The sequence below is a fragment of the Triticum dicoccoides genome, chromosome 2A, assembly GCF_002162155.2.
Source record: "Triticum dicoccoides isolate Atlit2015 ecotype Zavitan chromosome 2A, WEW_v2.0, whole genome shotgun sequence".
Taxonomy (NCBI): Eukaryota; Viridiplantae; Streptophyta; class Magnoliopsida; order Poales; family Poaceae; genus Triticum; species Triticum dicoccoides.
Window position 1 is genome coordinate 67,637,412 of NC_041382.1, and position 14,088 is coordinate 67,651,499.

At 44.3% G+C, this 14,088-nt stretch overlaps 1 protein-coding gene across 1 annotated transcript; it reads right to left on the bottom strand.

Moving 5' to 3' along the window:
• Positions 1–6,686: 6,686 nt before the first annotated feature.
• Positions 6,687–8,214, bottom strand: LOC119353302 (peroxidase 2-like). Its single transcript, XM_037619902.1, has 4 exons — positions 7,937–8,214; positions 7,657–7,848; positions 7,381–7,546; positions 6,687–7,278 (listed from the first exon to the last, which is right to left on the bottom strand). Exons 1-4 carry the CDS (start codon positions 8,138–8,140, stop codon positions 6,890–6,892), a joined length of 951 nt encoding a protein of 316 aa, XP_037475799.1. The 5' UTR covers positions 8,141–8,214; the 3' UTR covers positions 6,687–6,889.
• Positions 8,215–14,088: the final 5,874 nt, after the last annotated feature.

Consider the following 14,088-nt stretch of genomic DNA (forward strand, 5'->3'; position numbering starts at 1 on the left):
TCTTTTTATTTTTGTTTTTGACTGCATGCATCCTTGATGTCTTTCGATATCTTGTTGGTGCAGAGGCTTGGTGTAATTGATATCTTCGCGATATTAATATATTCTCTTTATAAAAAAATTAAAAGTTGAAAATGGTATGAATTTCAGTGTTTTGTATACTATTGGGGACTATAATTATAGGATTTGGCTTATATATTCCAATAATGAGTCTGCTTCTATGAGCTTTTGGCCATCTTGATCAAGCAAGTTGGATGCACCCCACTAGTCCGTACGAGAGCTTTCATATATTCATACCTCTATGTGCAACCTAGTTGCATGACAATCTCTAATCCTTGCATTAATATTGATTATGAGGTCTTCCTCTTGCCCTAATGACCCCTTTCACTGAACCAAGATTATCTTTAATTTTGACTGCTTTTAACCCCCAACATTATGTTCTTATGCCAATCATTAGGGTGTGAAACCTAGACTTGCGCTTGGATTCTACACTAATTTGATTGATTTGTTGAAATGGCACAGAAAAGCAACAAGTGTTTGTATTTTTTTTCTTGTATCAAGGATTAGTCTAGAATTGATTTTCATGCTAAACATTATTTTTTATGAAAGCCATTACTGTTTTCTCAATAAATAATGACATTCTTTTGAAACTTTGGCACTGGTGATATTGACTTCATGCATTTGATTATCAAAGAATTTTGGGAACTTTTTTGTATGCATTGAGATAGTTTGGGAATATTAAATGTAGACCATTGTCATGTATATATCTTAGCTATTGTTTAGACCCACCAAAGATTATACATCATAGGATCACGTTCTTGATAAGTAGCATTCACATAAAAAATCATCCTTGTTTATCATCTTAAATGCTTGAGGATGAGCATGGATTACGCTTGGGGATGCTGATACGTCCTAAACATATTTATAGTTTCTGTATTGTTCATGGCTTGTGTCCATCGCTTTTGCAAAACTTTTGAAGTTCTATTGGAACTATTTGATTACTTATGTGTCCAATGCTAGGACTTGTTTTTGTTGTGCTTTTGTTTTTTGGCAAAATAGAATCTCTATGCTTTTGAAAAACAAAGTCTAAAAAATTACAGAAGTTGTTCTTATACTAAAGAAGCACTGTGAAAGAGCTAGGACACTTGGGTAGGCCCTGGAAGCCCAGACAACACCTGGACCCACCAGATCTCACTTGTTATATACCCCGAAAAGCCTATTCATATTTCTTGAGTACTTTTTTTCCCATGGCCACTTCGTGTTCTGAGGCAATCTCACCTTCAGCCCTGTTCCGGCACTCTGTCGGAGGAGGAATTCATCAACATCAATCATCGTTGCTCCAATAACAACTACGAGTACTCCACCCAAGACTGCGGAATTTCGTAGCTGTAGGAAATATGTAATGTCCTCCCTTATTTTTTCTGCGTGAAATCTCCCCCCTTGTAGTTCAATACAGTGGCCACACAACTGCCTACCATGAGTGTGGTCAATCTGATGTGTACTTTGTTGTGATGTTGATCATGTGAATAATTATTCATTTATGTTTAGATTGTGTTGATGCTTACGTTCGGTTGGATTCATATTGTTCCCCTGTTATTTGTTTTCTCTTGGCCAATTGCTTGTATTGTATTATTCACTAAAGATAATGGATAATAAATTTGTTTGTCTTGGTGATGACCCAAAGCCTTAGGGGAATATTATTCAAATGTAGGTCATATTACTCAACAGAATTATCTGTTTTATTACATATTACTTCGATGATGCAGAGGTATCTCACTCAAAGAATGGAACACTTTCAACAAGTTTTACTTGTATTTTTTTAGTTATTATTTATTCTAAAAATACAAAATTATTACCTTTCACTAGAACCTGAGTTTTGGTTCCCATGCTCACATGCTCCCGCCGATGAACAATATAACCAGCAAAAAAACTGTAATTATTTGTCGTGCAAGATGCTTCTGTGTGTGATGTCCGTGCAAAATTTGGTGAAGTTTGGATATTTGAGGAGCTCATGGCAAAAAAAATATAAATTTCAGGTGTTTGAGAAACATTTGAAACAAGCACAGTTCGGAGCCAATTTTATCTCTTTTGCCACGAGCTCCTTGAATATCCGAACACCTCGAAAAATTGCACAGTCATCACCAATGTTGAGGATATCGCTTATCGTTATTGTCTCGGTCAGGCAGAGATTAGAGATTAATCGGAAATCAACCGATTAATTGGATATTTTTTGCAAATCTCAGGTTCCCAACACTAAAATACGCTATATTCAACACCAAAACAATATTGGACAGATGTGTTACCTTGATTCCTAGCCTTTGAATCCTCGTATAATGACAAACAAAATAGGATAACAATACAAATTGCCTAAAAAGGTCAACAAAACACAAATAAACATAGTTTTCGAAAACATAGTGCTATGAATAGGTCCGATTTATCGGTAGATTTCCGATAAATCGCTCGTCAGAGTGATAAATCGGTCCAAAAGATAAATGGTGAAGATAAGGCATAATCTTATCGGTCACCCCTGAGTAGCGATAAATCGGAAGATTAATCGCTGAATCGGAAGATTCTTGAACAATGGTCATCACACACTTGAGAATCTTGGAAGACAAAAAAATATCATTTAAAAAATTCCTGCTTTTTTTATTTTACTGTTCACCAGGTCCAAATGAGACCGGGCACTGTTTTGAATTATCGCATTCATATATCATTCAATACTTTGCACAAATAGCAAAGCTAGTAAGGATTGACACATTGCTCGTGTTGTTGGGGGCATAAGTGAAGTTTTGGCATCACCATGGAGTCCCATGAGACCCATGCAGTCTTTCTTTCTATGGCTTTATAACTCCAGTCTTTCTTTCTATCGCTTTATAACTCCACCAGAATTTTCGGATCATCATGTCGAGTTGTTGGCATAATCCTCCAAGTAACAAGAAATAAGACATTGAATAGGTTGGAATGGCTTCGGCGACTGATTCAAAAAGATTCCATCCTCCATCCGTTGATAAGTTTCTCTAAATCCACCCTTGATTTTGCTTCCACAAGCGATCCTTTAGATGTTGAAAATCACCATTATTCTGCCTAACTACATCACTTCACGGACCAAGGTACCCTTCAGCCAAAATCTCATTATATACATTCAACAAAGCCTTTATTTGGTTCCTTCTTACTCTTGGACACCCCTTGCGAAAGTAGATATCTGGTTCATCAAGGTTAACTCATTGTCCCGAGGCTGTATCACCATCAGGTGGCTTCTATATATCTGATCATCACTAGAGACTTCATCTCCACCGATCGACGTATTGTGCCCATAAGTGACTAGGCCGAACCCAATGGATGAGGCCCTTCACCCCGTTCCTGTTGTCTATAAAAATGAGCAAGGGAAGGGAAAACCTAACTAGATCCCTCTCCATTCCTATGCCCATTCTTGCTCCTTGGGTGGCAGCGGTGTAGCCCTCCTCTTCTTTGGCACTTCCACACCTTGTTGTTGCCTCCTTCACCACCACGCCCCCGCCTTTCCCTCCTAAGTGCACCTCTCTTGTACCACCACGCCCCCACCTTTCCCTCCTAAGTGCACCTCTCTTGCACCACCACGCCCCGCCTTTCCCTCCATGACCCATCTCCTCCTTCATGGGTCCCCCCTCTCCTCGCGGAAGCCTCCTAATCGGTTCTTCATTGCTAGTACGTTAGGCTCTCCCATGTCCTGACAAGCAGATGTGTGCCAACATCCCTCGATCCAGATAGAACTTGGCGCCTCCAGCGCCTCCTCCCCAAATCTCGGTCGGCATACACTTGACCTAGGCACGGATAAGTATTCACATGGACCTATAGACTGTTGGGGTTGTACACATACACTATAACCCTGGAAGGGATTAATGAGATCGATGGTGATCAATAATGTATTTTTTTTATGGAATACAATGCTGTTTTTAATGTTATGTTGGAATGGAGTGCAATGTGCCGCAATTTACAACTATGTTTTAAGCGATTTGCACTATGTGTTTTTGTGCCAAAAGAACTCATAAAGATTTGGGCTCATTAGCCAATTTACATTTGCTTGACTTGTGATGTCTTACCAACGACAGTCTGGATAGTGTTGCCCATTAGTAGAGACGATCCTCCACTTATGATGGGTAGTAAACCTGACCATTGGTCGGGCCGAGCCGGGTTTTAGGCCTGGCTTGCAAAAGCCTGACCCTGAAACTCCAAGCCCAAGCATGACTTTTCTATGCACACACGCCTGGAGCACGAAAGCCTGGCCCGAACAGCAGTTTTTAACCTCCACATGCAAGCCCAGCCTTAAAGCCCGGAAACCCAGCCCAATAATCATAGAGAAGAGAAGCCTGAAACCGAGAGCTCCTCACTGGCGCCTTATGCGCCAGCAAACGAAACGAGCGCCCACGCACCTGGTTATGCGGGCCGGCCCAAGAACGAGCCGAAATATATGTAGCCCTCCTTCTGTAGATAAAAAACAACCTAAAATCTAAAAAGTGGCCGCGCGCTATATGGACAGAACGAGCGGCCGTGTTCTGACCGCTCGATCTCGCTCGTTGCACGTGGATGACAAGGCCCACCACTACCCGAAGGACCAACCCACCCCCGGTTTCCCCTAGCTAGCCGCCACTCCCTCACCCCTCTCTCTCCCGCGCGCAGCCATGGCAGCCGTCGGCGCACCTTCTGCCTAGCTGTTCCTGCCGCTGGTCCTCTGCATCTTCCGCTGCTGCAGGTCATCACCGCAGGTCGCCTTTGGTCAAGGTTGGCCGCGCCGCGCCCCTGGTCGAACACTCAGGACACCCCGCCGCCCTGATCGACCGGACAGCCGCGACACACAGCGGGCTGTTGTGCTGGTGCTCCTAGGTGTAACACGGGAAGAAGCGCAGATCGGCGGCCGGCCTTCTCCGTCAACTTGAACTTGGGGTACACCGTACACCGCCGCCGCCCCCAGTGGTGGAGCTGGGTGCGGATGTTGCTGCTGCTTTGTGCCGCTGGTAGCTGCCATGAGGAGGCACAGGCAAGGAATCATGATGGAAATAGTCGTGGTTCTGTGATTGATTGACAGCGGCTCTCTGTGCTGAGACTTGAGAGAGAGAGGTGAGATGGGAAGGTTGGTGGCATGGTTCGTTGTGTATATACACGTAGGTGTTGCCATGGTGATGGATGAAGTGGTTTAGTTAGATTTTAAGACTTGGTTTGTGAGGAGAGAAGTGAGAGGAAGAGATTGTTGGATGGAATTAACCCGGCCGACCATGCATGCATACGTGTAGGTAGGAAGAAGTGTAGCTTAGCTTGCAAGTTACGTATACATGGAGACATGACCTCATGGTTTAATCTGCTGGCTAATTACAAGCTAACCGAATCCATGCAGTGATGTTTAGTTGGCTTGTAATGTAGTCTAGTTGTACATATATTGATGTTTAGTTGGCAGAGAAGACTAGTTGCACACATATATGCTCAGTTGGTTTGTAACCTAGTCTAGTTGCACACACATTAATATTTAGTTGGCTTGTAATATAGTCTAGTTGCACATATATTGATGTTTAGTTGGCAGAAAATACTAGTTTTATGTACAAAAACAGTTTTATTTGACCCCGAGTTCCTGCTGCAGTACAAATTATTTGGAAAAAGGGAACGAAAAATTGAACAAAGAATTCGCGAATTTTAAAAACAGATCATCGATTTTGAAAAGGCCGCGGACTTCAAAGAAATGTTCACAAAAAAAGTTCATCATTTTTTTAAAAAAGTTCACAGATTTGAAAAAAGTTCATTGGATTTTGAAAAAGGTTCATCGATTTTGAGAAAAACAGTTCATGAATTCTCAAACAGTTCACGAATTTGAAAAAAAATTAATCAATTTTGATAAAAAAGACCACAAATTTGAAAAAAGTCCATAGATTTAAAACAAGTTCATCACTTTTCATAAAAAAAGTTCATGGATATGAAAATAGTTCATCAAGTTTGAAAAAAAGTTCATCGAGTTTGAAAATTTTAAGAAAAAAGTTCATGGATATGAAAAAAGTTCATCGAGTTTGAAAAAAAGTTCATCAAGTTTGAAAAAAGTTCATAGAATTTGAGAAAAAAGTTCATCGAGTTTGAAAAAAGCTCATCGAATTTGAGAAAAACGTTCATCGAGATTGAAAAAAGTTCATCAAGTTTCAAAAAAGTTCATCGAATTTGAAAAAAGTTCATCGAATCTGAGAAATTCATCGATTTTGTGTCGAACCAGGAAGAAAGGAAAAAGAAAAGGAAAAAGGAAAGAAGGAAAACAGAAAATGAAAAAAAGGAAAAATGATAAAAGAAAAGTACAAGGAAGAAAAGAACTAGAAAAGGTGAATATAAGCAGAATAGGCTTGGTGGCATGGTGGTTTGTGTAGTGTACGATGAAGCAGCAGCTACCCAGTTCGATTCCTACTGCACCTGCTTTTCTTTTGCTTTTGCACTTTATAAACAGAAATAAAAGGGCCGGCCCATATAGCGACGATGTGAGATCGGGGGGTGTGCGCGGCGCCGAATAGGATTTGGCCCTGAAACCAGCTCGATCTAGCTTCCGGGCTGTAAAATGAGGCCCATGACCAGCCCGAAGGCCGAGCGTGACCCAGCTTGGATTTTTCGGGCTGGGCTGTCCATGCCCAGGTCTAATGGGCAGTCCGTCCGTGATGACATTTGCATAGGGGCGGACATGAGGGCCGTCGAGTGGAAAGTGGCAGATGTTATCATCTCGCAGCATGACATACAATTAGCATGTTACACATGTGGACGTAGATGCACAGCTACAGTTTCGAACCAACACACATACGTAACCACACACCACCCTACTCCGTAGATTCTGGTACTGGTACCCGAGACCTTATTCGGTTCATTCATGCGCAGCAGCAGAGTGTCGGCGCGGAGATTACGAGTTGACCTTGGAGCAGACGAGCCTGATCTGCCCCTGCGTCCCCGTCTTTGGCGCGATGTTCCCCATGTTTACCATGGCCGTTGTGAAGGCGCTGTTGAACGTCGCCGCGCTGGACGCGAAGCTCCTGACCGTGTTGTCGGCGCCGCCGCCGTTGAACAGCACCTGGTCCGAGTGCAGGAGCCCCTTCTGGGACATGAGGTTGGTGTAGTAGGCGTTGTCGAAGCCGTTGGGCGTCTGCGTGTCCAGCGGTGCCAGGCTGCTGTCACCGCCGGACTGGGGGCAGTTGGCCCTGAGAGATGTCGCGAAGGTGGTGTTGATGTTGGTCTCGTTGTAGATCCTGTCCCTGAAAAACCGGCACTGCGATTGCCCGATCGTGTGGGCACCTGCAGGTAGATCAAGCATATTTGTGTCAGAATATCTCTCGCGAGTTGCTGTGGTGAAGTTTGAGCTCAGAGAACTCATGCATAGATATTAGCGGGGTGTACCTGAGAGCGCAACCATGTCTGTCATGCTGAGCTGCTTGTTGCCGAACAAGGTGGTGAGGTTTTGGAGGTCGAAGGTAGGAGGTGGCAGGTCATTTTCCGCGTTGGTCTTGCTTGCAGTGGTGGAGTCCCTCCTCCCAAGAAGAACAGTCCATGTCGGCCCACCCAGCTGCTTGGTAAGTATGTCCAGAATTAGTTCCAAACCTCAGTTAGTTATGGGGGCGTCGCTGGTCCGGCAGCACCAGTACGTGCATGAGAGCTAGTAATTGCCGAGCTTACCGCGACGACGGAGTCACGCGCGGCGACGGCGAGGATGTCGGCGCAGGAAACGGTCTGCTTGCACACGGCCTCCACCTGAGTTTTGATGTTGTCGATGACGTTCATGCCTCGAATGGAATTGTTGTTCGGGGCTGCCCCCTGCTCGCCGATGAAGCTCCCCGTGTCCGCCAATAGAACGGACCCGTCACATCCCTGGAAAGAAATTCAGAAACACTAATCATTTGCGTGTACTAACGTCTTTTACAGCGTACTCCCACGTGAGTAAGGTTATGGGACTTGCATCGACAAAGCAGTCGTGGAAGTGCAGCCGGACGAGCGACGCCCCCATGCGGGCCTCGTTTTGCACGGCGGTCGTCACGCCGGCCTTGATGGTGGCCAGCGCGTTGGGGCAAGACGTGTCGTAGAACGTCGACGACAGCTGCGCCGACGCCGCCGAGGCCATTGCCACGAGCACCACTAAGCCAAGGCGAGAGGCAGAGGCCATCGCTGATCTAGCGACTAGTGTAATACTATACCAGAGTGTTAAGTGGTGCTTCTGCCCCACTTTTCTTGACTTGGCCGTGGCTTGCAAGAGACAACACTAGCATTGGACATATATATAGCCAGCAGAGGTTCTGGAGCCACGGGCGCCCGTGGCTAAAACCTCCAAATGTTGTGCCTAACTTGTCCACAGGGACGATACTAGCGGACATGTTGGCAATCATTACCCTGGAGAAAGGATACCCTACAAACGAATACAATTCGCAGGCTTAGCATGGAACGTTCTCATGTTGATTTGATTACCAGTTTGGTACAGCGTATTCGACATAAACAAATTTATTTGGCCAACACCAACAGCAACTGCATTATTGGCGCAAGAAATTTTGCGGCATATTCGCTCAGCGTATTCATGTATGATTGCATATGGTCAGTTCGATCGGGCCTCACTAGTAGAAAACAGGGCTTTGGTCTAGCCCGGGTCAGCCCATTAGTCCCGGTTCAGTCCAGAACCGGGACCAATATGGGTATTGGTCCCGGTTCGTGAGCCCAGGGGGCCGGCCGGGCTATATGGGCCATTGGTCCCGATTCATCTGGACCTTTTGGTCTCGGTTGGTGGGATGAACCGAGACCAATGGGCCTCGCTCCTGGCCCACCACCATTGGTCCCGGTTGGTGGCTTGAACCGGGACCAAAGGCTCCCCTTTAGTCTCGGCTCATGTCACCAAACGGGACCAATGAGGTGCTTATATATACCCCTCGCTCGCGAGCAGAGTGCTCTGTTTTTCTCTGGCCGAGGGGGAGAGGGCTTGGTGGTGCTCTAGCTCACCTCCTATGCACACAAGGTGTTCGATGGAATGCCCGAGCCACACTACTTAAGCTTTCTCCTCTCCAAGCTCGACCTCCAAGCTCCATTTTCCATAATATTTGTCTAGGTTTAGCGGTCCGTCACGCCCCGTCCCCGTCTTCACCGCCGTCGATCACCCGCGCCGAGCTCATCGCCGGCACCACCGTGGTGAGTCTCTTGTTCTTATCTTCTTTCTGAAAGGAAAAATATTCTTACTTGTATGTTTACATAGATACTTGTATTATTTTCTTACTTTTATTATTGCATCTTATATAGTGCGATGGTTTTGGTATCCGCCCCCGTCGGCCCTCGTCCTATCTATGATTCGGATGTGGTATATATATTATCTTTATAACTATTGGTTCATTTATTGTTTATGAAAATTATGCCGACCAACGTGACATAGATTTTATTTATGTAGGATGTATGTGAATCGGAAATGCCAACCGACCCTATTGTCGAGAGGTTAAATTTAGTTGAAGAAGAAAACAATTTGTTGAAGGAAAAAATAAAAAAAATTGAGGACGAGAAGATGATATTGGAGTTGCATGTTGCGGATGTCGTCGATGATCACAAGGTCAAGATGGATGCAATGCGCTTGAAGATTAGAAAGATTAGAAAATATGCCATTCATACCGAGGCTTGGTATCATTATGCCGTTGGATCAATTGTTACCTTGGTTGCGATTATGATCGCATTTGTTTTCTCATTGAAATGTTTTACATAGTTTCAATGTATGGTTTAATTAATTAGATGCTCTGGAGAGCTATATGTTGTTAGATGAGAACTATGTATGCACTTTGGTTTTAATGTGATGATGAACTTCTATTAATTTGGACACTTAATTATATATAATGCACGCAGATGAACCGGCAATGGATGTACGGTGACAGACACACCCGCGAGTACATTAAGGGCGTGCATGAGTTTCTCGATGCGGCTGAAGCAAACAAGCAGAATGGTTTTATGTGTTGTCCATGCACTGAATGTGGGAATACGAGGTCTTACTCTAACCGGAAAATCCTTCACTCCCACCTGCTTTACAAGGGTTTCATGCCATACTATAATGTTTGGACGAGGCACGGAGAAATAGGGGTTATGATGGAAGGCGACGAAGAAGAAGAGTACGATGACAACTATGTGCCCCCTGAATACGGTGATGCTGCAACGGGGGGAGCTGGTGAAGATCAAGAGGAACCAGACGATGTGCCCAATGATGCTGCAACGGGTGAAGCTGCTGAAGATCAAGAGGAACCAGACGATGTGCCCGATGATGATGATCTCTGCCGGGTCATTGTCGATGCAAGGACGCAATGCGAAAATCAAAAGGAGAAGTTGAAGTTCGATCGCATGTTAGAGGATCACAAAAAAGGGTTATACCCCAATTGCGAAGATGGCAACACAAAGCTCGGTACCGTACTGGAATTGCTGCAGTGGAAGGCAGAGAATGATGTGGTTGACAAATGATTTGAGAAGCTACTGAAAATATTGAAGAAGAAGCTTCCAAAGGATAACGAATTGCCCGACAGTACATACGCAGCAAAGAAGGTCGTATGCCCTCTAGGATTGGAGGTGGAGAAGATACATGCATGTCCTAATGACTGCATCCTCTACCGCAGTGCATACAAGGATCTGAACGCATGCCCGGTATGCGGTGCATTGCGGTATAAAATCAGACGAGATGACCCTGGTGATGTTGACAGCGAGCCCCTCGGGAAGAGGGTTCCTGCGAAGGTGATGTGGTATGATCCTATAATACCACGGTTGAAACGTCTGTTCAGAAATGAAGAGCATGCCAAGTTGATGCGATGGCACAGTGAGAACCGAAAGAAAGATGGGAAGTTGAGAGCACCCACTGACGGGTCACAGTGGAGAAAAATCGAGAGAAAGTACTGGGATGAGTTTGCAAAGGACCCAAGGAATGTATGGTTTGCTTTAAGCGCGGATGGCATTAATCCTTTCGGGGAGCAGAGCAGCAATCACAGCACCTGGCCCATGACTCTATGTATGTATAACCTTCCTCCTTGGATGTGCATGAAGCGGAAGTTCATTATGATGCCAGTTCTCATCCAAGGCCCTAAGCAACCCGGCAACGAAATTGATGCGTACCTAAGGCCATTAGTTGAAGAACTTTTACAGCTGTGGAATGGAAACGGTGTACGTACATGGGATGAGCACAGACAGGAGGAATTTAACCTTAAGGCGTTGCTGTTCGTGACCATCAACGATTGGCCTGCTCTCAGTAACCTTTCAGGACAGACAAACAAAGGATACCACGCATGCACGCACTGTTTAGACGACACTGAAAGTATATACCTGGACAAATGCAGGAAGAATGTGTACCTGGGCCATCGTCGATTTCTTCCGACCAACCATCAATGTCGAAAGAAAGGCAAGCATTTCAAAGACGAGGCAGATCACCGGAAGAAGCCTGCCATGCGCACCGGTGATCACGTGCTTGCTATGGTCAATGATTTACACTACGTAATCTTTGTAAAGGGTCCCGATGGACTAGCTGTTCCGAACGACGCTGAGGGACACGCACCCATGTGGAAAAAGAAATCTATATTTTGAGACCTACCCTACTGGAAAGACCTAGAGGTCCGCTCCTCAATCGACGTGATGCACGTGACGAAGAACCTTTGTGTGAACCTGCTAGGCTTCTTGGGCGTGTATGGGAAGACAAAAGATACACCTGAGGCACGGAAGGACCTGCAACGTTTGCACGAAAAAGACGGCATGCCTCCGAAGCAGTATAAAGGTCCTGCCAGCTACGCTCTTACGAAAGAAGAGAAAGAAATCTTCTTTGAATGCCTGCTTAGTATGAAGGTCACGACTGGCTTCTCGTCGAATATAAAGGGAATAATAAATATGCCAGAGAAAAAGTTTCAGAATCTAAAGTCTCATGACTGCCACGTGATTATGACGCAACTGCTTCCGGTTGCATTGAGGGGGCTTCTACCGGAAAACGTCTGATTAGCCATTGTGAAGCTATGTGCATTCCTCAATGCAATCTCTTAGAAGGTGATCGATCCAGAAATCGTACCAAGGCTAAGGAGTGATGTGGCGCAATGTCTTGTCAGTTTCGAGCTGGTGTTCCCACCATCCTTCTTCAATATCATGACGCACGTCCTAGTTCATCTAGTCGACGAGATTGTCATCCTGGGGCCCGTATTTCTACACAATATGTTCCCCTTTGAGGGGTTCATGGGAGTCGTAAAGAAATATGTCCGTAACCGCGCTAGGCCAGAAGGAAGCATCTCCATGGGCCATCAAACAGAGGATGTTATCGGATTTTGTGTTGACTTCATTCCTGGCCTTAAGAAGATAGGTCTCCCTAAATCGCGGTATGAGGGGAGACTGACTGGAAAAGGCACTCTTGAAAGAGACTCAATAATATGCAGGGACGAATATTCTTGGTCCCAAGCAAACTACACAGTTCTACAGAACTCTACCTTAGTGACCCCGTATGTCGATGAACACAAGAACAGTCTGCGCTCCAAACACCCGGAGCAGTGCGACGACTGGATTAATGTGAACACATCAGGACTTTCAGCAGTTGGTTGGAAACACGTCTCAGAGGTGACAACACTGTTTGTGATGAGTTGTACTTGTTGTCCAGGGGACCATCTTTGACTGTATTGACTTACAAAGGATACGAGATAAATGGGAATACATTTTACACGATCGCCCAAGATCAAAAGAGCACCAACCAAAACAGCGGTGTCCGCTTGGATGCAGCAACCAAGAGCGGAAAGGACACATATTATGGTTACATAGTGGACATATGGGAACTTGACTACGGATCTGATTTTAAGGTCCCTTTGTTTAAGTGCAAATGGGTCAATCTGTTAGGCGGCGGGGTACAGGTAGACCCACAGTACGGAATGACAACAGTGGATCTGAAAAATCTTGGGTACACTAACGAGCTGTTCGTCCTAGCCAATGATGTGGCACGGGTTATCTATGTGAAGGACATGTCTACCAAACCGAGAAAAAGAAAAGATAAGGAAGCGAATAGATCATACGATGAGCCAAAGCGCCACATAGTTTTTTCAGGAAAAAGGGACATCCTGAGAGTGGACGGCAAGACAGACATGTCTGAAGATTATGAAAAGTTTCATGAAATTCCTCCCTTCAATGTCAAGGCTGACACAAGCATCCTGATAAACAATGAAGATTATCCATGGTTACGGTGCAATAAGCAAATGATACAAGCGAAGAAAAAGTGAAGACTTTCTCCCGCAACTATTATGATGATACCATGCCAACTTTGTAACACACGAACACGCTACCATTGTCCGTTTTGTACATGCACATGCTATGTGGGTGAAATTATGATACCATGCCAACTTTCAACTTTTTCAGAGTTCATTTGAAATGCGTTCATGTCTCATGGTTCGGCCCTTGTAATACCATGACCATTAGTCCCTGGCCCATGCCAACTTTCAACTTTCAACTTTCTAAAACTAATGGCACTAACAGAAAGTTTATAATTTTGCTCCTCGCCCCTGGCCCATGACCATTAGTCCCGGTTTGTGCCACAAACCGGGACTAAAGGGTTGGTACTTGTTGCGGGCAGAGTTTAGTCCCACCTCGCCAACCGAAGGGGGCTCACACTGGTTTATAAGCCCTTCCCTCTCTGCCTTGTTGAGCTCCTCTCGAAGTGAAAATAGATGCCCTAATAGAGAAAAGTTTAACCTAAATTCATAGTGAATTTCTCTGAAATTCATAAAAATTTACTAGGAATTTAGGTTGAATTTTCTCTATAAGCGCATCTATTCTCATTTTTTAGTAAGTTAATCACAAACTTGTGATTCAAACAATTTTCAAAGAATTCAAATTTTAACTATTCAAATTTGAAAACTAATGGCACTAAAAGAAAGTTTATAACTTTTCTAAAACTAATGGCACTAACAGAAAGTATATAATTTTGCTAACCGAAAAGCAAACAGAATTATAAATTAAAGCAAAAAACAAAAGAATATAAATAATGCACAAAACAAAACAAAAAAACTAGAAAAAATAGCAACAATAAGTATTTTGTTGTAAGTAGAAACAAAATAAAATAAATAAAACAGCAGAAATTTTATAATTTTGCTGAGCTAA

What these genes read in the sequence shown, in the direction of transcription:
- LOC119353302 (XM_037619902.1), bottom strand. Translation starts at nt 8,140, where the DNA reads ATGGCCTCTGCCTCTCGCCTTGGCTTAGTGGTGCTCGTGGCAATGGCC. An exon ending in TCCACGACTGCTTTGTCGAT is followed by an intron (nt 7,849 to 7,936) that starts GCAAGTCCCATA and finishes ATTTCTTTCCAG; the next exon opens with GGATGTGACGGGTCCGTTCT. An exon ending in AGACATGGTTGCGCTCTCAG is followed by an intron (nt 7,279 to 7,380) that starts GTACACCCCGCT and finishes ATCTACCTGCAG; the next exon opens with GTGCCCACACGATCGGGCAA.